This window comes from Carcharodon carcharias, chromosome 14, assembly GCF_017639515.1.
Source record: "Carcharodon carcharias isolate sCarCar2 chromosome 14, sCarCar2.pri, whole genome shotgun sequence".
Classification (NCBI taxonomy): domain Eukaryota; kingdom Metazoa; phylum Chordata; class Chondrichthyes; order Lamniformes; family Lamnidae; genus Carcharodon; species Carcharodon carcharias.
Genome location: NC_054480.1, coordinates 15,542,556 through 15,569,537, shown reverse-complemented (window position 1 = coordinate 15,569,537; position 26,982 = coordinate 15,542,556). Strand labels below are relative to the sequence as shown.

Below are 26,982 nucleotides of genomic sequence, written 5' to 3'. Positions count from 1 at the left end.
GGCGGGAGGGGCCGGAAAATTCCGGCCCTAATCTCAGTGACGGTGACCACTGATTTTCATGAAAAACCCATCTTGTTTGCTAATGCCCTTTATAGGGAAGGGAATCTGCAGTCCTTACCCAGTCTGGCCCTACATGTGACTCCAGACCCACAGTAACGGGGTTGACCTTTAACCGCCCTCCGAAATGACCGAGCAAGCCCCTCAGTTCAGGGGGGGCAATGAGTGGGGGGGGGGTGGGAGGGCAATGAAGGAGGGGGGCAATGAGGGGCGGGCAACAAATGCTGGTCTTGCCAGCAACGCCCATGGGAAGAATAAGAGAAATGAATCTTTTGAGTTAAACCAATCAAACCAAATCAACAAAATGAAGGACAAATCAAGCACAGCCCTTAATTCAGGTAAGAATAAGAGGAATGCCTACACAGGGCGTCCTGTGCCTTTAAAAAGGGGGCGGGCAGAGAGTTTGACTGACAGTGAGAACGGATACAATGAAGCAATGAGTGGACAAGGGGGGGGCGCGGGTCGCTTCCTGCTTTCTCCTGCCCCTGTCAATCAGTGGCTGGAAAGAGGGACACGGGGGTGGTGGGGGGGGGACGTTAGCAGTGAGAGTGAGAGCTGGAGCTTCAGCGCAGACACACAGACAGAGAAGCCCAGCTTGGAGGGGGGAAGATGAGCCAGAGCGAAAGCCGAAAGCGGCCGAGATCGCGGAGCCCCAGCGGGGCCGGCAGATACACCATGATCCCGGAGAAGAGAGTTCCCCCGGTCAGGTTGGAATCGAACTACGGGGACTGGGATGTGGAGGATGTCTGCTGCTTCCTGCGGAAGCATGGGTTTGAGAAGTTCGAGCAGCTGTTCAGAGGCAAGTACGGCATCGGAAGAACGGTGCGGCAGGGAAAGGGTGGAGGGTGGGGGGGCTGGCTGTTCGGCCCCTCTCCTGTCTGTACTGGCTCTTTTGGAGGAGCTCCCCGGTGAAGCCCCCCCCCCCCCCCTTTGCCTTTGGGCTCTGCAAATTTCCCTGTTATCGCTCGCAGAAAGCAAACTGCAGACAGGAAGCGAGGATACACTTCCTCTGAGATTTACCTCGCCTCACTCACTGCCATTTCGTTTCAGTCAATGAAACATCATCTCTCTCCCCCCCCCCCCAAAAAAAAAGTGCGAGTTGCGTTCTGTTAGTATTTTATAAACCTTCTTGCAGGAGTGTTCCCTGCAAAGTGTGTGAGAGAGGTCCTCCTGGATGGGGGAAGAGCTGGATCATTTCAATTCCTTTACACGTGATCCACATTTGCACTCGGATCATTCGTGGCTAATATTGGAAACCCAGTGAGTCCGTTATGTACATTGTGCACTCCATATTTGGCCTTCATCCATTCTGTGACACACTGGAGGATGCTTTTCCGTGCGGCTTCTGACACTGAGCCTCTCTTGAGTTAACTCTGGTCTCTAGTGGGGCTCGGGTGGGTGGGTGGGTGTCATGGAGGGGGCGGGGTGGGGGGGGGGGGTTCTCTGGCGGCACAGCGGGGCACAAGGGAACGCCGTAAGGAAAACTCACCCCAAAGTCACACCCAGAGCTGCGTGATTGGACAGTGAGGGAGGAGCCTCTTCCCAACGTGGATTAAATTTGATGTAGGACTTGAGAGGGAGGGTGACAAAGTGTGGTTTTTGATTTAAGTAACACGAACCTGGGGTTCAGTAAGGCATTCGGTCGCCCACAGTGCGCCGCTGGGCTGAACTGATAATTGGTAAACACGAAAATGATGAGAAATATTTGCTATGCTCAGCACATACTGTATTTGTGGAATAGCTTATTCCAAATTACTTTTTGATAGAAAATTAGTGTGACCCAAGTGCCAAAATGAACAATAGAGCAGCACCGTAACATTCATTCATATAATTATTAAAGTTTGCATATTATAGATCAATGTATAAATATGACAGAGTTAGCATTCCGAGTCCACATGACTCTTCTTCAGCTCTGGACTAGAAACGTTAACTCTTTCTCTCCACAGATGTTGTCAGACCTGCTGAGTTTTTGTTTTTATTTCAGATTTCCAGCAACTGCAGTATTTTGCTTTTATATAAATATGAAAATCCCCTGCTCTTGTGACCAGATTGCTGCTGTATGCTAAATCTCTATCTGCTTCTGTCAAGCCTCTCTTGAGAAGAAGCTTGGAGAAATCTCTGATGTATTTACATAGGTGCATAGTTACATCGCAGCACATCTTATCAGAGCTGCCACAGCTTATCAATGTGCAACACCGGGCGTTCACCTTGTGATTGGTTACCTCCCACTTCCTGCTCTCTGCTAGATGGGGTCATACCTAGAACAAAGGAAGATGGTTGAGGTTGTTGGAGGTCAATCTTCTCAGTTCCAGGACATCGCTGCAGGAGTTCCTCAGGGTAGCGTCCTTGGCCCAACCATCTTTAGCAGCTTCATCAATGACCTTCCATCATAAGGTCAGATGTGGGATTGTTCGCTGATGATTGCACAATGTTCAGCACAATTTGCAACTCCTCAGATACTGCAGCAGTCCATGTCCAAATGCAGCAAGACCTGGACAATATCCAGGCTTGGGCTGACAAGTGGCAACTAGTATTCGTGCCAGGCAATGACCATCTCCAACAAGAGAGAATTTAACCATCACCCCTTGATGTTCAATGGCATTACCATCACTGAGTCCCCCACTATCAACACCCTGGGGTTACCATTGACCAGAAACTGAACTGGACTAGCCATAAAAATACTGTGGCTACAAGAACATGTCACAGGCTAGGAATCCTGTTGTGAGTAACTCATCTCCTGACTCCCCAAAGCCTGTCCGCCACCTATAAGGCATAAATCAGAAGTGTGATGGAATACTCTCCACTTGCCTGGATGAGTGCAGCTCCAACAACACTTAAGAAGCTGGACACCACCTAGGATAAAGCAGCCCACTTGATTGGCACCCCATACACGGATGATCACTCCTACCACTGATGCACAGTGGCAGCAGTGTGTACCATTACAAGATGCACTGAAGGAACTTACCAAGGCCCCTCAGACAGCACCTTCCAAGCCCCCAATCAAAGAACAGGGACAGCAGACACATGGGAACACCACCACCTGGAAGTTCTCCTCCAAACACACCCTCCTGACTTGAAAATATATCACCGTTCCTTCATTGTCATTGGGTCAAAATTCTGGAACTCCCTCCCTAACAGCACTGTGGGTGTACCTGCACCACATGGACTGCAGTGGTTCAAGAAGGCAGCTCACCACCACCTTCTCAAGTGCAACTAGGGATGGGCATTAAATAGAGGCCTAGCCAGCAACACCCACATCCCATGAGTGAATAACTGCTGGGACAGTATGGGAGGTTAATGTGATTTTATTTCTTGCGACCTCATTTTGCTGTTTCTGCCACGTCCAGTTGGGGTTGTGACCCACAGTTTGGGAACCGCTGCTATAAAAGCTCTATTATGTAGTTAGGCATGGTCAGCAAACAAGGTAAAAGAAAGTCTCTATCGGCTTGAGACTTACTGAAGTCCTGTTAATAGGTAAACCAACATACAAACTATGGGAAATATTCCCAGAGGTATTGGGTGCAATAAAAAGCACAGTATATGTAAAAAGTAAAGGCTCCACATATAGTTCAGCAAATGAAGTAAAGAGATAGTCTCAATAGAACATGCTGGCGCATATGGAAGGAAAAAGTAGCCTGGGAGAGCTATAAAATGCATCAGAGCTAGAAAGTAAATAATGAAGTGAGGGAAGAAAAGAACATGGGGGGAAAAACCTGCCACCAAAAGGTTTTATTGATGTATGAAGAGAAAGAGAAGAGTCAAAGGAAATTTGGATCTATTAAAGACAGATGGGGGTGAGATTATAATGGATAATAAAGAAAAGGCAGACTCGATAAGTGGGTATTTTTGTATCTTTTTTATGGAGGAAGAGGCGAAATTAGCAGTGGTATAAGGGAATCTAACTAAGTCAAGGGGGAGAGTTTAGCGGATTAACTGTAAGTTTTGAAAGAATGCTAATGGAGTAAACAATAGATATATGTTCCAGTGTCAGAATATTAACTTTAGTTGAGAAAATTGTAGATGTATTAGTTATAACTTTCCAGTGCACAACAGAGTAAGGAATTGTGCAATGCAAAATTCCACAAAGTGTCCAGAGTGCTTGATGATTAATGTCAGTTTATTATAAATATATTTCATGTCTGCTGTGTCACAATCCAGTGGTTGTACTTTCTGTCCTGCTCCTTCGACTGGCTGAAATCAAACAGTCACAATTTTTGAGCTATTAGGAGTTGGGGTGTGGGGAAGCTGCAACCAGATGGCATATTGTGTAATTTCCCAATGAAGTTTACATCCTTTGAGTTATCATTCTGACACCTGAGGAAGGCTTCTGACTGCACCTTTTCCTGCTGTCTAGCTGTGCTATGAGAGTAATTTTCCCCTCAAAGTGAAAGCTGGCATTCCCTGAGCATTGCAACAGAGTTTCTGAGTTTTTGCAAATGATTTGAAAACCAGCTGGGAGATGAACTTAAACTTTTTGAGTAAAAATTTGGGCTCAAACTAATGATCAATTACTTGTGGTTCAAAAATAAAAAAAAAAGTGTAATGTCATTGTTTCCTCTCTAATTACTGGAATCTGCCTATGGCACTCGGTCAAGGCTGATGGACAAGCAAAACTGAATTCCACTGAATATTGCTTCATGTTTCACTTCTCTGTCCCCATTTCCTAGATGAAAAGCTATCTGGGATCACTCTGCCCTATCTGACAGAATCTGAATTGGAACAGTTAGGAGTGAGGTAAGTGCAGCAATGATGTATTAATGGGGAATTCTCTGGGTGAACCCGGGGCGCTGTGTTGATCTCCGTGGGGATTGTTAATTCTAAGCAAAGTCAACAATGGGTATTTTCCCCAGGATCACAGGTAATGGGTAGAAAGTTGAAATTCTCAACTTTTTGTTTTGTGCTCGCCACCAGCACACCTAGGTTTGCAAGTTGAGTATTTTTGATACCTAGCAGTTTAACTAAGTACTATAAGCATTTTTCCCCCTTTTTTTCCCTTCTGCTTCCAACCCCTCCACTCCCCATCCCTGGATAAAATGATAAAAATCTGTGTGATGGCCTAACTCAATTAGTAGCACGTCTGAATAAAAGGCAGAATGTTATCAATTCCAACACCCACTCAAAACTTGACCTCATAATCCAGGTTGATGCTTCAGTGCAGTCTTTGGGGAGTGCTATGCTGACACCTGATATTAGTCCTTGTTCTAGGTGGATGTTAACCTTTCAGGACACTTTGTCAAGGGAAGGAATTCTACTGGTGTCCTGGCCACCATTTATACTCAAAAACAAAACTAGTGGGCCATTCATCGCATTGCTGTTAATGCATGCAGTAACATAGAAATTAGAACACAGATTACAAGCCATTTGGTTCAAACCATTAAGATGAAAGCAAAATACTGCAGACACTGGAGATCTAGAACAAAAACAAAAATACCTGGAAAAACTCAGCAGATCTGACAGCTTCTGATGAAGGGTAATATGGACTCGAAACGTCAACTGTATCCCTCTCTGCAGATGCTGTCAGACCTGCTGAGTTTTTCCAGGTATTTTTGTTTTGGTTCAAACCATTCGTATTTAATCTCCACACAATCAGTAGTCCTAATTACATGTGTCTGCCCTTTTTCCATATCCTTTTGTTCTTTCCTTCAACCACTACTTTTACTTATTGCCAAGGTCTCTGCTTCAATCACTAAATACCTCTGGGGTCTTTGCAAAAAAAAAATTCTTGTGCTCTCTTATAAATCTCTTCCATTTACTCTTCTATCCCTATCCCCTCGGCCAAGGTAAGCAATATTTTTTCTACCTATCCTCTCTTGTCCCTTCATGGCTTTAAGCATCCCCATCAAATCGCAATGTAACAAAAACAGTCCCAGTTTTCACGCTTCTCTTCCTGTTTCCATCCCTGATACCAGAGACCTTCCTAGTGACTGCCAGATTAATCGACTTGTTTTACTTCAGCCCAAAATTGAATCTATTCTATTTTGAGCTTTTTCTTTAATAGTGTTTATTTAATTGTGCTATGATCGGAGGTGATCAAAGACTGTCTCCTAACTCACCCTTATTTTTGGGGAAGTTTACAGAAGAGAAGCTGATGTTGGGAGAGGGGTTGAGGTTGAGGCAGAGTCTTTGTGCCCATTATCTCTTTGTGTCTGGGGCGTGTAATAATCCACTTTGATGGAACAGGCTCGAGGGGCTGAATGGCCTGCTCCTGTCCCTATGAAGGAATGAAAATGCAGTGTTGTGACACAGTCTCTTGTAGCTGAGACTTGTTTTTTTTGCAATGCATCGAGCCTGGATTTCGCTCTCTAATTTCTGGTCGGTCACTAGAGCAATGGCATTTTGAAGGCTGGGATGGAGGAGGGGAAAAACAGATGGAATTTAATGCTCTGCGTAATCAAATCCAAATGGATATTATGTGCGACAACATTTGCCACTAATCAGCTTCTCTCTTGTAAGCAAAGATTGCTAATGCGATGACTTTTGCCGTCTTGTTTTCTTCTTTCTAGCACTCTTGGAGAACGATTAAAGCTGATCAACTGTATTGATGTGCTCTGGCAGAAGCCTATTGATACGAAGGTAGGAGAATACAGCTGCAAAGGGGAAAATGAAGTTTCTGGGTCAGGCACGTGATGGGAAGAATGTTGGCGCCTCTACCATCACCATTCATAGCTCCACACTATGACAAGCATGTAAAAGTGCCCGTTGCTAAAGCAACTCGGACTCCCTGAGCGAGCTGTAACACACCGTTGCATTGTTACAACCTCTTGGAACAATCGGCGGGAGCTGAGAAAGGACTTGCTTTCTGTAGATAATGCTGAGATGTGACCTGGTGAAGGCCGCTAAAATTATGAAGGGGGTTCAATAGGGTAGACGTCAAGAAGGCGTAGGGAATCACACGTAAATCCATTCGGGAAATCAGGAGAAACTCCTTCAGCCACAGAATGGTTAGAATGTGGAAAGCCCTACCACAGAGTGGTTGAGGCAAATAGAATGGATGTATTTGAGGAGAAGCTAGATAAGCACATAAGGGAGAAAAGAATAGAATGGTATGCTGATAGGGTTAGAGAAAGAGGGTTAGAGGAGACTCATGTGGAGGAGACTCATGTGGAGGAGACTCATGTGGAGGAGACTCATGTGGAGGAGACTCATGTGGAGGAGACTCATGTGGAGGAGACTCATGTGGAGGAGACTCATGTGGAGGAGACTCATGTGGAGGAGACTCATGTGGAGGAGACTCATGTGGAGGATAAACACCAGCATAGCCCAGTTGGGCTGAATGATCTGTTTCTGTGCTGTTGACTTGATGTACCTTGATGTTGTTGTGCTCCATTGAGAAAATGTGTGTTCAAATATAATGATTGTGTGGTTTCAAATAACTGACTAATTGAGTTAATCTGTATGTGTGTATATAGTGCACACGTTCACATTTGTAACCCTGTCAGGTGATGTGAGATTTTTCCATTTTTCTGTAGGTTTTTAATGATCCAATCCACGGACACATTGAGCTGCATCCACTCCTCGTCCGGATCATTGACACACCACAGTTCCAGAGGCTTCGCTTCATCAAGCAGCTGGGTGGGACGTACTTTGTGTATCCTGGGGCTTCACACAACAGATTTGAACACTCCATAGGGTAAGGATCTGTGAAGAAATTCTGGATATTAAGTTTGGAAGCAGCTTGAGGTAATTCCTCTTCAATATTTTACCCTGACAATTCTTCCTCCACTATTTCACAGTTGTGTGTGGCCCACCAGTTCCTTGCCCCTCAGTGGCCACTCTCAAAGCCAGCCCATGTGGTGAATGTGGGCAGGTTTCTGGGCTGGTACCAAATTCTCACCCAGTGTTCACTTGTGCGTCTGCAGCCGAGGTTATTAAAAAGTGATCAGACATGGAGTCCAATTGCACTGCTCCCGTCCTCCCTCTGATATTTTGGGTGCAATGTGCTCGTTAAGCTCTGAACAGGAGTCGAGTGTGAAATTCTCCTTTCTGTGTGGCTCAATGTTATCAATTGTGTGCTGGTTCCTGTCTGTGAAGAACTGTGTTAGTTAACTGAAAATATATCTTCTGACTGCCACTCGATGGCCCATTGTTCACTGGCCACTGTGTATTCTGAGTTGTGTAGCAGGCTGCATGAGGGTTAGGTTTAGGTGCTGTACTGAGGGACGGTAAGAAACGGGTTGAGATGAACTCTTGAGCTAGCTCAGTGACATCTCCAAAGTTTTAATGGATTTTGGGTTATTGGTGGACTTTTACCTAGGGGAGGACTGTGGATTGGTTTCAGCAAGCTGAATTGTTCCATGGCGTTTCCTTTTAGACTTCAAGGCTGCTGGATGTGTTGGAGTTTCCCCTCCGCGCTCTCTGCTGAGGGCTGATGACTGATGGCTTTTCAAGTTATAGTTTGCTGCTTGCAACTGTAACGACAATATACATATTGCCACATCATATAGGCCTTATAAGCCTATCTGGTGCTCATCCAGACCTGAGTATTTCAACACTCTCATGGTCGACCTCTGATTTTCCATTTTCTATAAACTTCAATTGGTCCAAAACTCTGCTGCTTGTATCTTATCTCAGAGCCCTGTTCATCCTTTACCCCTGTGATCGCTGACTTACATTTTAAAATTTTAAAATACCCATCCCTCCGTGATCTCTCTCTCTCTTCCCTCTTCCTCTTCCCTCACCCTCCTCCAGCCCTACAACCCTTCAAGAACTTGCATTTCTTCAGTTCTGGCCTCTTGTGCAAGCCCGACTAATATTGGTCCATCATTGATCTTCATTTGTCTTGGTCCTATGCTCTGGAATTGCTTCCCTAAATTTCTCCACCTCTCTTTCCTCCTTTTGAAACCCTCCTTAAAACCTACCTCTTTGTCCAAACTTTTGTTCCTTATGTGGCCCAGTGTCACATTTTGTCTGATTTACACTCTTGTGAAGTGCCTTTGGCCTTTTTTATGACACTATGGGTGGTGAATGAATGCAAGTTGTTGCACACTTATTTTTCAGCGGGGGGTATATTAGAGTGAATGAGAGAATCAGAATTCTACAATTGTGGGCATTTCTAATAATTTATTTAAATATAGCACAATCCTTAGTCTAAAGAATACAATTGGAGGAATATTTCTTGCTCGCTGAGGCTGCGTAAGTTTAGTTAAACAGGATGAGAAAACTGAGATCACCTCAATGAGCGGTTTGCACGTAGATGATTTAATCCTCATTGTACTAGCTTGGCCTAGTGGTAGTACACAACCTTGTAGCCTGAAGGTTGTGGGTTCATATCCCATTCTAGAGGCTTGAGCATGTAATCCAGGTTAACAGGCTGGAACACGCTACTTAAAGGGTAGTGGAAGCTGCTTCCATAATTCTAGAAAGGAGTTGGAAAGGAATTTGATGAACTTAACAGCATTATGAACAAAAAGTAGGACCAAGCACAACTAATCCTTGAAAGAACCAGCATAGGCACATGGGCCAAATGACCCCCTTCAGTGCTGTAGATTCATATGATACTTCAGGACTGTACTGAGGGAGTGCTATAGTGTGGGAGATACTGTCTTTCAGTGAGATGTTAAACTGAAAACCTGCCCAAGAGGCATGAGTTCCCCTGCCAAGTTTCTGTCTGTTCAACCCTAAGTCATATAAACCTCAGTCATTTCATTGCTGATTTGGGACCTTGCCATGTGCAAATTGGCTGCTGCATTTCCTACATTATAACAACAAGTTGTCTTTAAAAGTAATCCTTCACTTGTGGTTTGGCACAAAGCCAATATGTGGCAAGCTCTATATAAACGCAAGTTTGTTCTTGCATCAAACTCAATGTTGGGTTTTGACTGAGGTTTGGTATTTTGATTCTCCTGGATTGAATCGGGGGGAAACTCTCCGCTGGTTGGAGTCATGCCCAGCACAAAGGGAGAAGGTTGTGGTTGTTGGAGGTTAATCATCTCAGTTCCAGGACATCACTGCAGGAGTTCCTCAGGGTAGTGTCCTTGGCCCATCTTCAGCTGCTTCATCAATGACCTTCCTTCCATCATAAGGGCAGAAGTGGGGATGTTCACTGATGATTGCACAATATTCAGCACCATTTGTGACTCCTCAGATACTGAAGCAGTCCATGTCCAAGTGCAGCAAAACCTGGGCAATATCCAGCCTTGGGCTGACAGTGGCAAGTAACATTCATGCCACACAAGTGCCAGGTAATGACCATTTCCAACAGGAGAGAATCTAACCATTGCCCCTTGATGTTCAATTGCATTACCATCACCGAATCCCCCACTATCAACTTCCTGGGGGTTACCATTGACCAGAAACTGAACTGGACTAGCCATATAAATACTGTGGCTACAAGAGCAGGTCAGAGGCTAGGAATCCTGTGACGAGTAACTCACCTTCTGATTCTCCAAAGCCTGTCCACCATTTACGTGGCACAAGTCAGGAGGGATGGAATACTCCCCACTTGCTTGGCTGAGTGCAGCTCCCACAACACTCAAGAAGCTTGACACAATCCAGGACAAAGCAACCCGCTTGATTGGCACCACATCCACAAACATTCATTCACTCCGCCATTGACGCACAGTAATAGCAGTGTGTACGATTACAAGATGCACTGCAGGAATTCACCAAGGCTCCTTAGACAGCACCTTCCAAACCCATGACCACTACCAACTATGAGGACAAGGGCATCAGATAGATGGGAACACCACCACCTGGAAGTTCCCCTCCAAGTCACTCACGATCCTGACTTGGAAATATATCGCCGTTCCTTCACTGTCGCTGGGTCAAAATCCTGGAACTCCCTTCCTAACAGCACTGTGGGTGTACCTACACAACATGGACTGCAGTGGTTCAAGAAGGCAGCTCACCACCACCTTCTCAAGGGCAATTAGGGATGGGTACTTGATGCTAGCGAAGCCCACATCCTGTGACTGAATAGAAAAAAACTGTTGCGGTTCTATCTTCAATATGCCTGTATGTTGAATGTGGGCAGATACGGAACACTATCCAGTCATCGAGTTATAATGGTTAATAGGAAGGCACCTGGTGTCTTGGTTGTTATCGTTGGTGGTGGTGTAGAGTCCTTCTGTCAGATTGGCCTCAAAGCAAATGCAGCATTGTTGAGATGAAGTAGGTGCTAATCCTGAGTTATACTGCCCTGGCAACACAATGGGGCTGGTTTGAACTTTGCTCCATTTACCCAATCCAAGTAAGAAATGAAATGAGAAGTAACATTTGGGTTCAGATGTGAGATTTTATTCACGGACGGTAACATTCTTCAGGAGTTGAGTATTGAGCAGTGACTCTGTCCATTTGCTTTGGATTTTTGCGTTGCTTTTTAGTTGGATCCTTTGCTGTATTTATACCATTTTTGTGTATAATTTCTGTACTTCAATAAACCAAGGATCATTATATTTAAAAAACAAATTAGATCCAGGTCTATACTAGAAGGGCATTACAAAAACATGAGTATAACTGTCAGGTCAGGTATAATAATGATTTTTAAGTGACCAGCAGCTCTCTCTGATGTCTTAGTGATCTAGCTTCCAAACTGACTGTAATAGGCAGTGTAGAAGCCTTCGAATCTCAACAGTCATTACACTCGGGATGCTGTCAATTGTTTACCTTATTTGCAACAAATTGCATCTAGAAAAACTAGAGTAGTCTATAACTAGATGATTTTCACAAAGAAAATCTATTGTAATTTTATATAATAGAAAACCTGTGACAATTAATATACAATGAGTTGTGTGTCCTTGTTAAATTATTCTCTCTTTCTCCCTGCAGTGTGGGATACCTGGCAGGCCAGTTAGTCAAAGTCCTAGCTGAACGGCAACCGGAACTGCAGATTAACCACCGAGACATTCTCTGTGTGCAGATTGCAGGACTTTGTCATGATCTGGGTGAGTGAACAGTAGTCTGGAGCTGGTAGAGTAGGAGTGTCTGTGTGTGCGCGTGTGTGCGTGTATATTTTTATACAAGATTATAATATTTATTTGTTCCAAGATTTGGGTTCAGAAAAAACATGGATGAAAGTTTCTTACCCCAAAGTGCTCAGTGGGTGAAGGTGTCACCTGGCGTAACAGTAAGTTCTACAGACCGATAGGTTCCAGATTCCATTCCCAATCTTGCTTAACAAGGGTTGCAGTTGGAGGCTTCTTAAGCAAAATTCATCCAGGGTACGTGGCTGCTATCCAAACTATTGGCAGAATGTTCACACATCAAGTGAGGGTAGGATGGGAATCAGCTGTAATGCTTTCTTGGTTGTCAAATATCCTGTCAGGGCTGACTGTAATGTCGTGTACATAAAGAATAACCAAAAGTTGCTGTAGGCCACCCCTTCCTACAGAGTCCCAGTCAGAATTAGTAGCTTTATTAAATGAAGAGGGAAAAGGGATGTAGAATCAAATCATTGTATTCTTATCAGCTGTGAAACTATGTTTATCTCCTTTATTGCAGTGACTGCTTGCATGGGTTTGTGGAGCATTGTGAAATGCTGATTAGTGGGACAGCCTTGACCTGTTATGAGACACAAGGTGCGGTCCAAACAGGGTCAGATTTCAAGGTTAGCAAAATATGACACTGTTAACCTTTTACGTTATCCCCCTTCCCCCACCACAATTTGGACTCATCTTCCAGCCAACACTTAGCGTCTGCTCCTTGTTTGTAAAAGTTCAGCACTTTTGCAACAAGAATTCAAGCAGTCAACTCCCCCAGCTTTAGTACAATGTCATTTTAAAAGCCAGTGATGATGCGACCTTTCCATGCACACCTTCTATGTGAGTTACAGTGGCTCAAAATAAGAGGAACACTAATGATTTAACTAGTAAAGACACCTCTTTCAAACAAAAGGAATCAGCCCCAGTCTGGAAGGTTAAGAGTGTTGCAGTCTGAAAATACTGAAGTAATGCTTCGTTTTAACCAACAAAAGAGGGTAGATTTTGTAACCAGCAAGTCACTACTGGAAATGGAGATTGACACCATTTCTATCTGATCTCTGTCACAGGTTGTTGTTATCTTAATGTGGACCGATGCTTTGAAAGCACCTCTAATCGGAGTACAGCACTTAATGAAGTTGTGCTCAGTGTATATAAATCAGTAGTAAGGCCTCAGCAGGTGTATTGTTGCCATGGTTACGCTTGAAAAGTTTGGCAGAGAGATAAAATTAAACTTGAGGTCATCCAGAACTCTGCTACCTGTTTCCTTCCTCGCTACCAAGTCCTGTTTACCCATCTGCCCTTTGCTGATTAACTATAGGAACAGGAGGAGGCCATTTGGTGCCTGGAGTCTGTTCCACCATTCAGTGAGATCATGGCTGGTCTGTAACCTAACTCGATATTCCTGTCTTTGTTGTATATTCCTTAAACTCTTTGGATAACACTATCTCAATTTTTGATTTTAAAATTTACAATTCTAGCGACAGATGCCATTTGCAGAGGAGTGTTCCAAAATTCCGTCACCTTTTAAGTGAGAAGTGTTTCCATCTTTCACTCCTGAAAGGTCTGACTTTAATTTTTAGACTAGGCCCCTAGTCGTAGATTCCCCAACCAGTGGAAAGTTTCTCTCTATCTGATCTATTTGCCTTAATAGCTTAAACTTCGATGAAATCACCGTGTAACTTTCTAAATTTCAGAAAATACCGCTCTAGTTTGTTTACTGTCCTCCAAAATTTTTAACTCTTGGAGTTCAGATATCATTATTTTATATCTACAGTGATATTTTATATCTACATCCAAGGCCAATATATCCTTCCAAATGTGTGGTGCCCTGAACTGTTCACAGCATCCCAGGTGTGATGTAACCAGGGCTTTGTATAGCTGAAGCATGACTTCCACCCTAATCTATATAAATTCTCGAGATATAAAGGCGGTCATTCCATTAGCCTTTTGATTAAATTCTGTACCTGTTCATGACATTGTAATGATCTTAGCACCTGGACAGAATTTTATGTTCTCCCACCCTTGCCACAATTGAGGCCCTTAAGTAGCCAACTAATGACCATTCAATGTCTGTTTCCCATCCAGCCTCAGGCTGACGGGAGTTCAGATAAGCTGGCAACTTTCTGAGGCGGGACTTCCTCCCAAGTCAGGGCAGAAGTTCCATCCCCAGCCGATGGCTGTGGGGATGCATTCTCCGCTGATTCTTCCAGTGTCGGGGTGGGAAACCCCACCTTCCTAAAAATCCTGGCCTAAGTCTCTTTGGACCTCCGCTGTTTCTAGCTTTTCACCATTTGGAAGGTATCCTGTTCTCTCCTTTTCAGGTTCAAAGTGAATGGCCTCACATTTGCCAACATTGAAATCTCTTTGCCACAGTTTTGCCCGTTCGCTTAAAATTACAAAGAGATATTGGTAGATTATGCTTCCACTGCTTGCAAAACGACCTATCTTTGTGTCAATGGCAAACTTGGATATGTGGCTTTCCATTCCATCATCTAAGTTGTTAATGAATACAGTGAATAGTTGAGGCTCCAACACAGATCGTTGTGAGACTCCATTAGTCATATCCTGCCATACAGACTATCTGCCCATTATCTTTACTCTCTCTCTCCTTCCACTCTGCCAATTTCCTAACTGGTCAACAATCTGCCTTCAATTCCATGCTTCAACTTTAGCTGACAACCTCTGATGTGTGATTTTTATCAAATGCCTTATTGAAGTCTATCTGAATAACATTCATAGACATGCCCTGTCCACCATTTTAATCACATTTCAAAATACTCAGTCAGCTTCTTGAAGTTTGACCTCACCTTACTTAAGGAGGGACATATTTGCATGGAAGCAATTGAGAGAAGGTTCACTGGGCTGATTCCTGGGATGAAGGGGTTGTCTTATGAGGAAAGGTTGAGGAGGTTTGGCCTATACTCACTGGAGTTTAGAAGAATGAGAGATGATCTTATTGAAATATAAGATTCTGAGGGAGCTTGACAGGGCAGATACTGAGAGGTTGCTTCTCCTCGTGGATGAATGGGTCACCCATTTAAGACTAAGTTGAGGAGGAATTTTTTCCTCTGAGGGTTGTTAGTGTTTGGAATTCTCTTTCCCAGGGAACAGTGGAGGCTGGGTCGTTTTTATATTCAAGGCTGAGTTAGACAGACTTTTGATCATCAAGAGAACCATGGGTCATGTGGGGACAGGCAAGAAAGTGGAGTTAAGGCCACATCAGATAAGCCATGACCTTATTAAATGGAAGAACGGGTTTAAGGGGCCGAATAGCTTACTTCTCCCGCTACCTCTTATGTTCTTATATTAATGCATGCTGATTAGCTGAGGATGTTCAGCCACCCTACCTTTAATATTGGGTGCTACTCATTTCCGGACCACAGGTGTTAGGCTAACTGGTCTACCATTCCACGATTTTTCCTTTTTCGCTTTCACTACATAGTGAAGTGACATGCAACTTTCTAATCTAAAATTAGATTCTCCTTAATCAAGAGAACTTTGGAAGATTAGATTTGGGGCATCTGCAGTGTTCTCACCTACTTAAAACCCTGGAATGGCAACTATCTGGTCCTGGGGCTTGAAACTCTTTAGTGCCATTACTGTTATTTGGTTTGTTAATTTTGTTGAGTCCCTGTCTGTTTCAATACTAGTTTCCTTGATTTCTGGCATGCTAACATCTCCCTGTACTCTAAATACTGACCCAAAGTAATAATTCAACATGTTTAACAGTGTGTAATTTTCATTGACAATATCAGAAGTAAATAAACACCTTGATTTTTAAAAAAAAATCTCATCTTTGTTAGTTTATCCCTCCATGGCCTCGCCCCTCCCTATCTCTTTAATCTCCTCCAGCCCCCAGAACCCTCTGAGATACCTGCGCTCCCCTAGATATCAAGATTGCCAATTTTCATTGCTCCATTATTGGCAGTCGTGCTTTCAGCTGCCATGGTCTAGAATTCCCTTCTTAAACTTTCCATTCTCTGCTGCTCTTTCCTCCTTAAACCTATCTCCTTGATCAAGTTTTTGGTAGTCTATCCTAATATGTGGCTCAACATCAAATTTTGCTTTGCACAGCCCCAATGAAGCACCATGAGTTGTGTTTAGTTACATTATCGGTGCTATATAAATGCCATATTTAAATAAGTAATTATGGGTTAATCAAGCTTGCTATCAAGCCTTTCGACCCTGATAATACACTGCCCACACCCAAAAATGTTTGGCATGGGCAGCAGGGTGAGTGTGGGAAGCCCGTTTTTTTAAACCTTAATATTTAAAGGCGGAAGGAAGAGGGAGTTGCTGTTCAGGGGAAGCCCTTAGCTGATCGTGGGGTGACCCTCCCCCCACACTTTGGTCAATCCCCTCCTCACCTTCCTATCCGCTCCCCTCCCTTAAACCCAACCCCGCCCCACACCCCCTACCTAACCTACCCAAACCTTCCAGGTACAAGATCCTGGACTTGACTGCTCTGGAGATCCTTGAGCCTTGATCGTCTTTTCCCTCTGCAGTTCCGGCAGTGGCCACTGTCGCCTGCCTGGCGCTGCTGGGACTGATGGAGCTGCTGGCCATTCCGATTGGCTGGCAGCTCCAGAGGGTGAGTGTAGTCCCACTCAGCCCTTGTCAGTCAGCCCCGCAACGCTTTATGGCTGTGGGGCGGGTTGGTGGAGAGCAGGTTGGTGGTGATGTGGTGCCAGTGGGGAGGGGTGGGGGGGGTGGGTAGCATGCAGTCTGCCTGCCCACCTTCACCCTTCCCCCCAGATTATTCCACTCCATCTGTGGAATTTAGGGAGAATGTGATCATGAGGGGTGAGAGAGAATTGGAGCGCAGGAAGCAATGGCCATGGGTGAGAGGAATTTTCTCAGATTGGATAGTTGTGTTGGGTTTATTTTTTCTCTAATGCACAAACGACCTGGGTTTGCTGATTGAAAAACGTGTTGAACTTTGACCTCAATATGGGGAAATGGCAAGTTGTGATAACAGCTGTGGAAGACTGCAGGAAGAGATAATAAACCAGCAGGAAGGGATGCAAATATGCCGTTCGAGGGAAAGGAAACTCCCCTTAAAATGGTAAGATTTGCATTGCAGCTAAGATGCAGACGACCTGAGCATGCAGTTCCACAGACTGTTAAAAGGATGGAACAAGGGGATAAGGCCACAAAACAGAAAACCAGCCTTTCCACTTAGTGTTGAAATGGTTAAGGGAGGCCACATATTTAAGATAATAAGATGGAAAAAATAACTTTGCACTGAAGCTGGAATCCTGTGCTACAAACAGTTGTCTAAAAAAAAAATACCACAAATTGTTTCAAAAGCAATCCTCTTGGAAAAAGAGGGTTAAAGGATGTGGGAAGCGAGCAGGATAGTGAGATTAGCACAGATGACTTGTAGAGAAAGCTCCAGCACAGTCCTTATGCGGCCTGTGACCTGCATCTGCTTGTTAACAGGACTTAGTGTGAAATAGAGTACAAATAGCAGAGTTCTGGATGGGAAACTTATGGGGGTGGGGTGGGGTGGGGAGGGGAGGTGGGAGTGGCGGGGGAGTGTGGAGGGAGGGGTTGGGTGGGAGAGCCAGAGTGGCAAAACAAACCAAACAGAGGAGAAAAGCTAGGTCATGTTGAAGTCAGCACAGTGTGTGGAGTGCACAGGTAAGCTGCAGCTAATTATTTAGTTTACTGATCAATGTTTTTAGTGATTGGGTTTTAGTGTCATTATTGCGAACTAAACAGTTAAAAAGCCTTAAAGCGTAAACAAAAAACGTTTGGAAACAGTTGTTTGCTAACATGATAGGACAGCTGGCATTTGTAGGATGCACATCCATATGGAAACTCCATCTTCGCACGAGAGAACTCCAGGTCGACAGCATCGAGACCCTGCGGACTTTATCTTTATAGACTTTATCCTATCTGACACTATCTGTTTTCCCTTTGTTAGTCTGCGTGCACACTTGGGGTGATTTTTTTAGGAAGAAATAGATAATTATATTTCCTGATTACAATGGCGTGTTAACCAGTATTTGAAACTGTTAAAAGAAGTTTTGTTTTAAAATAATTATTCATTCTGAGTTTTTTTTTGAAAGAAGCCTGGTCAGAGTTGTCTCTTCTGGGCACCAGAGGTATAGATACACAATTGGCCATTTCGGTGAGAAAATTAAACGCTTAAGTTAATGGTAAGGCCAGCAGAGTAGAGGGGCTTGATAGTTCATGCACTCGTCCCATTCCGTTCATAACACTTGAAAGAGTAATGAAGGATGGAGGGCCACATGTTCCTGGGCATTGGGACTGGTTCTGGGACGTGAAGGATGGTGACCAGCTGGATGGGCTGCACCCAAATAGGGAATTTGAAACCAAAGTCCTTGTGTTGTGGAAGAAGTTCTAAACTGAATGTAGCAGCAGAAAGAAATATAGAAAAGGAAGACTTACATTTCTATAGTGCCTTTCACTGCCAGAGCATGTCTCAAAGCTTTATAACCAGCAAAGTGCTTTTGAAATGTAGTCACTGTTGTAATGTATGTTATGACCGGGATGGGAGGAGTGTGCAGTTTATCTAGTCCCACTACTCCGCAGGTCGTACCATTAGTTTAAAAGTGTAATTCTCTCACTAGAATGGCCAATTATTTACCTTTGCAAACGTTAGACCCAGAATAAGAGAGACTTTACCAGGCTTCTTTCAATAAACTCAATGATTGATTTATTATAAAATGAAACTTTTTTAAAAAACAAGTTGCAATAACTTTTTTTAATTAATTGATGGGATGTGGGCTTCGCTGTCTAGGCCAGCATTTATTGCCCATCCCTAGTTGCCCTTGAGAAGGTGGTGGTGAGCTGCCTTCTTGAACCGCTGCAGCCCATGTGGTGTAGATACACCCACAGTGCTGTTAGGGAGGGAGTTCCAGGATTTTGACCCAGTGACAGTGAAGGAACAGAGATATATTTCCAAGTCAAGATGATGAGTAAGTTGAAGGGGAACATCCAGGCTGTGGTGTTCCCATGTGTCTGCTGCCCTTGTCCTTCTAGATGGTAGTGGTCGTGGGTTTGGAAGATGCTGTCTAAGGAGCCTTGGTGAGTTTCTGCAGTGTATCTTGTAGATGGTACACACTGCTGTTTATGTGCGTCGGTGGTAGAGTGAATGACCTGTTTGTGGATGGGCTGCCAGTCAAGCGGGTTGCTTTGTCCTGGGTGGTGTTAAGCTTCTTGACTGTTGGGGGAGCTGCACTCATCCAGTCAAATGGAGAATATTCCATCATTCTCCTTACTTGTGTCTTGTAGGTGGTGGATAGGCTTTGGGGTATCAGGACGTGAGTTACTCGCCACAGAATTTCTAGTCTTTGAACAGCGCTTTTAGCCCCAGTATTTATATAGCTAGCCCAGTTTGGTTTCTGGTGAATGGAAACCCCCAGGATGTAGAGAGTGGGGGATTGAGCGATGGTAATGCCATTGAATGTCATGGGGCGATGGTTAGATTCTCTCTTGTTGGAGATGATCATTTCCTTGCAGTTGTGTGACACGAATGTAATCTGGAAGTATAACTATCCATTTTAAAATTACCCAGCATGTATGCATGCGCACATGCACATGTGCAGGTGCACGCACACAGATGTACACGGGCACACAAAGGACAAACAGAGTCTCTGCAGAGGTGGGCTCTGGAGAATAGATTTTATCAAAGAAAAAGGATAAGGTTTGCAGGGTTCCAACATTGTTGATCTGGAGTTCCCTCATCAGAATATAAGAACAAAAGAAACAGGAACAGGAGTAGACCATTCAGCCCCTTGAGCCTGCTCCGCCATTCAATATGATCATGGCTGATCAGCTTGTGTATCAATTTCCACATTCCCATCTAACCCTGATAACATTTGATTCCCATGCCTAACAAGAATCTATCTACCTCTGCTTTAAAATATTCAATGACCCCACCTCCACCACCTTCTGAGGCAAAGAATTCCAAAGTCACACAACCCTCAGAAAAAATTTCTCCTCATCTCTGTCCTAAAAGAGTGACCCCTAATTTTTAAACACTGTCCCCTGGTACTGGACTCACCCACAAGAGGAAACACCTTCCGACATCCCCTTGTCAAGGCCGTTCAGGATCTTATATACTTCAATCAAATCACTACTCACTCTTCTAAACTCCAGTGGAAACAAGCCCAGTCTGTCCAACCTTTCCTCATTAGACAACCCACTCATTCCAGGTATCAATCTTGTTAACCTCCTCTGAACCACCTCCGACCCTTCCTCAAATAACGAGACCAAAACTGCACATATTATTCGAGGTGTGGTCTCACCAATGCCCTGTATAACTAAAGCATAACATCCTTACTTTTATGTTAATTCCTCTTGTAATAAAGGATAGCACTCTATTAGGCATCTTTCTTACTTGCTGTACCTGCATATTAACTTTCTGTGACTCATGGTTCATGGTGTGCCAAACAGCATAAGCAGCAATTTGTAGACAGAATTAAGCGAGCCCATAACCAACGGATCAGACCTAAGCTCTGCAGGCCTGCCACATCCAGTTGTGAATGGTGATGGACAATTAAACAACTCACTGGAGGAGGAGGCTCCAGAAAAATCCCCATCCTCAATGATGGAGGAGCCCAGCACATCAGTGCAAAAGATAAGGCTGAAGCACTCAGCTCCTGACCTCATTACAGCCTTGGTTCAAACTTGACAAAAGAGCTAAACTCCCGAGGTGAGGTGAGAGTCTCTGCCCTTGACATCAGGCCACATTTGACCAAGTGTGGCATCAAGGAGCACTAGCAAAACTGGAGTCAATGGGAATTAGGGGGAAAACTCTCCGCTGGTTGGAGTCATACCTAGCGTAAAGGAAGATCGTTGTGGTTGTTGGAGGTCAGTCATCTCAGCAGGGGCATCTCCACACACCCCCAGCAAGTCATATCTCTCTTTAACCCTCCAAACTGGGCCTCTCAAACCTACACCACCAACTTTCAAACCTCGCATGGGCAATCTGGGCAGGCCACAATTTTCAAAAGCTCCACGGGCGGGATAAGAATCAGCATGTTGTCATTGTGAATAATGAGGTGCTTTGGAGATTGTGCACTGATGGTTGCTTATTTGAACTGGACAGCTTCATCTCGCTTCAGAGCTTCATTCTGAGCACCTCTAGGCTTCATTTCAGGACACATTGGTGTCTTCCAGGCCCCCGGAGGATTCAGACTGTGTGGACCCTTCCAGGTATCAGACAGCCTTCCATTACTCTGGTAATGGGGATTGTGGTCTCCGCTGGAGGCACCTCCTCTGAGGAGGAACAGAGGAGCAGAAGGGAGAGGAGGCCAGGGCTCCCAATGCAGCTTCCAGGGGAGGGACCTGTGGGAGGAGAGGTGCAGGCACAAGGGATGCAGGACCAGCAGGAAGTCCAAGGCGGAAGGGGCCGCAGAATACGCCACTATCCTGCTACTAGGATTTACAGGCGGCGATGCAGCTACCTCAATATGTTTGAGGTGCAATGCCAAAGGAGGCTCCACCTCTCCAGAGAGACCGTTAACTCCATTTGTCAGATGATTGGGCCTGAGATCAGCTCTGACTGTGTGGGTGGACACCCCATGCCAGTGGCTCTGAAGGTCACAGAGGTCCTCAACTTCTATGCCTCTGGCTCTTTCCAGGGCTCAGTGGGGGATCTGCAATCTGTTGAGGTGTGCATTGACTTTCATTCCTTTCTGCACGGACGAGGCCAGCCAGGCTGAGCGAGCCAGAGGCTTTGCAGCGATTGCTGAGTTCCCCTGCGTCCAGGGTGCCATCGGCTGCACACATGTGGCCATCAAGGTGCCAAAATACACTCAGTGCCTGTGCAACGAAGTTTCATTGTCCATCATTAAATACTGGCCTCCTGTGCACCTATAGAACAAATGAAGCATACTCAGGCCAATAACACAAAATCAAGTGTCATTTAATGTTGCAAGTGACAGATCACTGAACTAAACATTAACTGGTGTTGATTGTCACACCATTTAAAAAAACTCAGCAAAATGGGGGACCAAAATACCCACCCATGACAAGCCCGTCTTGTGCTTAAGATGCTTTAAACTTACGTCTGCAGGTGCTGTGCCTAGCTGTTCCCCTCTCGCTGGCACCGGCATTGGAGACAGCCTGCTGTCTCTGCCGTCCTTGTTGGTCTTGATGACCTTGGCGGTCACCCTTTGGCCAGTGCAGCCTGTGCTGGCCCCTCCTGGGGGGGGAGCGGCCAGTGCCACGGCTGCCATCTCCCCAGTCACCGCAGCCTCATCAGATGCCACGGTCACTGGCAGAGGGTCGGAGGAGCTGCTGTCGTCATCTGGAGCGCCCTGAGAGGAGCCCGCAGAGATGACAGGCAGCTCATGCGCTAATGTGAGTTTGACCTGGACCTCCCTGCTCACCATTGATGGACAGGCACCTAGCTAGCATACTGGTTGTCTCATCCATCTCTCACACGGACACTGACTAGCTGAGGTCATTGCCTGTGTGTGGGCTTGCAGGTCTCAGCGCACCCCCAAGGACCCCTGATTCTGCCCTTGGAGTCGCCACTCTCCCCATGGATGAGGTATTGCCCTTGGCCATGAGGGTCAACTCAGTGGTCGTGCTCCGCAGGGACTCCTCTAAAACAGAGACAGTGGTATGCATACCGTCATGGATCTCTGCCAGATCCTCCCACACACCCCACTGGGCATCCAGCATCTGCTGCCTAATGGATGTCTCCAGAGTCCCATCATTAGCCTTCCACTGAGTATCGTCCTGGTCCCCAGCAGTCCTCCGACTGCCAGCGCCCTGGGCACTCTCTGCCTCTGCCTGCACATCAAGCGAGTTTGAAGTGCCCTCACCAATGTGCACTGAGACATTGGATGGTGATTTAATGTCTACCGAGGCGCTGCTATCTGCCCTGGTGCCTGCTTGACAGAGCGGGTGTGAGGCAGATGCGTGGGGAGCATGGTGGTCCTTGAGGGTCAGGGGTGGTCCTTCAGGGTCCTGAGTGTGAACACCTGCTGGTGAACCTAGAAAGGAGAAGAAGGACGTGTCATTGGTTAAAGTCATCACACAGTCACTGTGCATGCCAGGAACCCTGGTGAGACAATGGAGATCTGCATCATGAAGTGCCCTCAATGGTCAATGGGGACCCCCAGGTTTGAGGCTCACATCAATGAAGAGACTACACTAGAATGGTTGCACAAGCCAAAATTCTCACCTCAGTGCCCTGCACGCTTACCTTCGTCTGACACCCAACCTCATCGCGGCCTCTTGACAGAGGTGCACGGAGCCATTGAGCTCCAAGGCCTCCTGCTCATACTGGGAGAGGGTGAGGAGGTGTGGGGGACCCTGTCAGTCTGCGATTTCTCAATACTGTTATGGGATGTCTCCTCCTGAAAGGATAGAAGAGCATTGATTAGTCCACCCTCTACCTCCAGCGCTGTTACAACCTGGCCAACCCCACCTAAGGAACACCTCGCAGGGCACATCCGACTCGTGACCCTTGACCCACCTGGCACCGAGTCCAAGCAGCCAGGGCTCACCCCCTTGGCCATCTCCGGCATCGTTGTTGACAGTGTCATTAAGATTCTAACACCCTTGAGGTCCACAGGGGGATGGCCAGCCCTTCACTGGTCTCCGTTAACCCATGCCAACCCGTACTGGTACTCGCCCTTCTCCTGAGCGGAGCAGATCAGTAAAGCGCTTCCAACACTGGAGTCAAGTGCACCGCACCACATCGTGGCTGTTCACCCGGGCTGCCACCTCCTCCCTTGGTGAGGTGCGGTGGCCTCCTCCTCACGTCTCTGGGGGAAAGGGGTGTCCCTTCTGGCAGCCGCCTCCTCCAGGAGGGCAGTGAGGCGCTCGCTGGAGAAGCGCAGGGCCGACTGCCCCACTGTCCTCGTCTTCCCCCCCCCACCTCGGCAGGGCTTCACCTTCCTGGGTCGCAGCCATGTTCCTGCTGCAGCCTGACGCGGGTAGTCTCCCTGGGGCAGCCTGCGCCGCTTTCGAATCGGCCGCCAGGTCCCTATTGGACAGGCCCCACCGTTGCCCCCCCACCCCTTCTCGGAGGTTCTCTGGCCTGCTTTCCCACTGGGTGGGCTTTAATAACTTTTTAAACAACCTTATGGTATGTTTAACACTTTTGTGATAAAATATAGATATAATGACGTGGAATGTAGATTATTAGGTGTAATTCATATATAATTGAGACATTACATTTTAGTTGATGTAAATGAATTGAATAAGTGGTCACTTTTTTTTAAGAAGCAGAAAAAGGTTAAAGTTTACACACAGACACACAGATGTCTCTGGAACTTGGAACGAATGAGCATTACATCATGATCTTAAAATTCACTGGAAATTTTAAGAAACCATTTTTGAACCTAAGCAGCCTACCACAGGCTGTTACAGAACAGATTGTTATCAAAAAGGAATGATAATTGGCTAGTAACATTCATCAATGTCATGATTTGTCTGCAAAATCACACACCGATGTTTTTAGTTCGAAAAGAGAATTAATTAAAGGCTAGCACCAGCTGGTACGGCCACTTTGTGAGCTATTATCAATTCACTTAAATCAAGTTAAATGGAACATTACATATCACCTTTAGTTGAACCATAAAAAATGTTTTAGTCTTTGGATGACCTAACCGTAAAATAAACCCCTAAGCTGACTTTTGTGTAAAGCTTAAAAGCTCTTTTATTAAAAAATACAGATTATGAAAGCGAGAGACAAGTAAAAGAAGTGTTATGACGCTGAAGATGATGTGTGCCAGACAGATCAAGTCCACGAGGGAAACTTCATCGCACTAGCACAACGATTTTGCAATTTGTATTTATTTCAAGATGCGTGCCCTGAATTCAAAAGTAATAATCCACCAAGATTGCAGAGCTTTTGTAAAAACTAAATTAAACATTTACTAACACAAGAAGAGATTTCAAGCACATACAAATTGCTATTATAATAACTCCTAAAACCCCTAATTAAGTTGGCTTCCAGTTACACCCACATTAAGGCAACAGTTTTTTAAAAAAAAAAGATTTTATACAGATCCAGCATGTTAAACACAATACCCTGGACAGTAGAATTCAAACTGGCTTTTCCCAGCTTCGGTTTCTGTAGACTACAGGCTAAATGCACAAATACTGGAGGCTTTTCACACTTCTGGTAGATCTTACAATGCCTTCCCCTGACATAGCCCCATTCTCCTTTATATATGTTTCTCCCATTTAATGTGTAAATCCCATTGTCCATATGTCTTTGGAACTTTATCTTTCTCATAATATAAATCTTTCATGTTGTCACTATATATTTTCAGTAACCCTTGAGAAAAATAAACACGTCCCTTAGCTTGCTCGTCTGGCTATTTGTAAACAGACTGAGATCCCTTTGAAAACCAAATCCCTCCTCCTATCTAAAAATTTACACCTTCCATGCGAAGACCCCAACCATGTTTACTCATTAACATAATAAAGACACTTCTCCACCTTACTTCTTTTGATAACTTCAACCTACAGTCTGCTTGGTGACGAGATGTAATTAAATCACTGACATAAACTATCCAAATCCCACTATTAGCCTACTTTTACAATAAATCACAGTGATATTATGAGAATTATTATACTTTTGTGACAGCAGTTATAGCGGTTGTTACTGGGAGACATTACAAATGTTTGTTGACCAGATAAAAACTAACACCATCTCATAAGACAATTCTCAACAATTGAATAATTACCAATAATAGTGAATGACCAATAATAATGAATCTTATAAGGATAATAAAAAGGGGAGGAACTTGCACAGAGAGGCAATACCCACATATGCTAAGGATGATCTAATCCAATTAGAAAATGTATAAAGATAGGAATTTTATCATTGAAAACTCAGACGTGTTGAAATCCTCAAATTAAATTAAATAAATTAATAAACTTCTCATTAGAGCCAAAGGCATAGTTAGACACTTCTAATGTAAAGTGGAGGGAAGTATCTGGCTAAGCAGACTGGCTTACCCCTCGAGGCATTTGAGGAAACACCTTACTTTAGATTTTGATGGATATTCTAATATGTTTTTGGCTAGCATTATAGAGGTTTAACTATTGGATTCTGTATTAGAAAATAAGATTATGTTTTCCATCTTTTTATAATCTTTAACATTGTGACGTACTTAACCAATTAAAGAGTGTTGCATGCACGGTTCTTTAATAAGTTTTTAACTAAGTTAGTAAAATATAAATGTCTCGTGTAGTATTCTGTATACAACTCCAAATAATCCCTCTCTGTATACAACTAAGTGGGGATATACATTTTTAAAGGGAGACCCCTGCACCTTTGGAATATCTGGGTAATTGTAGCCTAGCTGATTGTTATGGCAGGTGGATGGTAAATGCCAAGCCACCCAAATCCCGGAGGGAAACTTGAAGCAGTTGCTGCAACTGTTTGCCATTTGTACTTGTTTTGAGAAGCAGGCTTTAAACTCAGTAAAAAGAAGGCCACCAATTCTTATAGCTTTCTTACAAAACTAAATTAAACCTTTATTAATAGAAGAAATGATTTTGAGCGCATGCGTAGAGCTACAAATTACTACTATGATAACTTCTAATCCCCTAATTAATTTAAGCACCAGTTACACCTCAGTTAAGGTAACAGTGAGACACACAGGGCAGAAGTTTTCGCTCGGCGGACAGGCACATGCCTGACCTGCTCGAGTGTGAAATGATGAGCGTTGAGGTCGGCCGAGCGTGTCAACCTCAATGCGCAGTTGCGTGATAGTTCGGTCGCCGGGCGAGCACTGGAGTCGGCAGCGCGTCCGCCGACAATTAATAGGCCTGTTAAGACCATTAAGTAATCAGTTAAATTAATTTTTTCACTGCGCGTCCAACCTAACGGTTGGCGTGCAGGCAAAAAGACCAAGCGGCCTTTGCATTTTTTTCAAAAGCACACAATAAAATAAAAGTTTTAAAATTTAATTAATAACATGTTCTTGCTCATGTGACAGTCACATGAGGGGACATGTTTCATTACGTTTTTTTAAAATTAATTTTTAAAATATCTCTT

At 44.7% G+C, this 26,982-nt stretch overlaps 1 protein-coding gene across 2 annotated transcripts in view; it reads left to right on the top strand.

The window, feature by feature from the left end:
* Positions 1-609: 609 nt before the first annotated feature.
* Positions 610-26,982, top strand: part of samhd1 (SAM domain and HD domain 1) — a 65,835-nt gene continuing 39,462 nt past the window's right edge. For both annotated transcript variants that reach the window (XM_041205457.1, XM_041205456.1), the window contains exons 1-5: positions 610-856; positions 4,725-4,791; positions 6,561-6,630; positions 7,527-7,687; positions 11,824-11,939. In XM_041205457.1, coding sequence (XP_041061391.1) covers positions 667-856; positions 4,725-4,791; positions 6,561-6,630; positions 7,527-7,687; positions 11,824-11,939 — 604 coding nt within the window. In that variant the 5' untranslated portion in view covers positions 610-666. The remainder of the gene's footprint in view (positions 857-4,724; positions 4,792-6,560; positions 6,631-7,526; positions 7,688-11,823; positions 11,940-26,982) is intronic.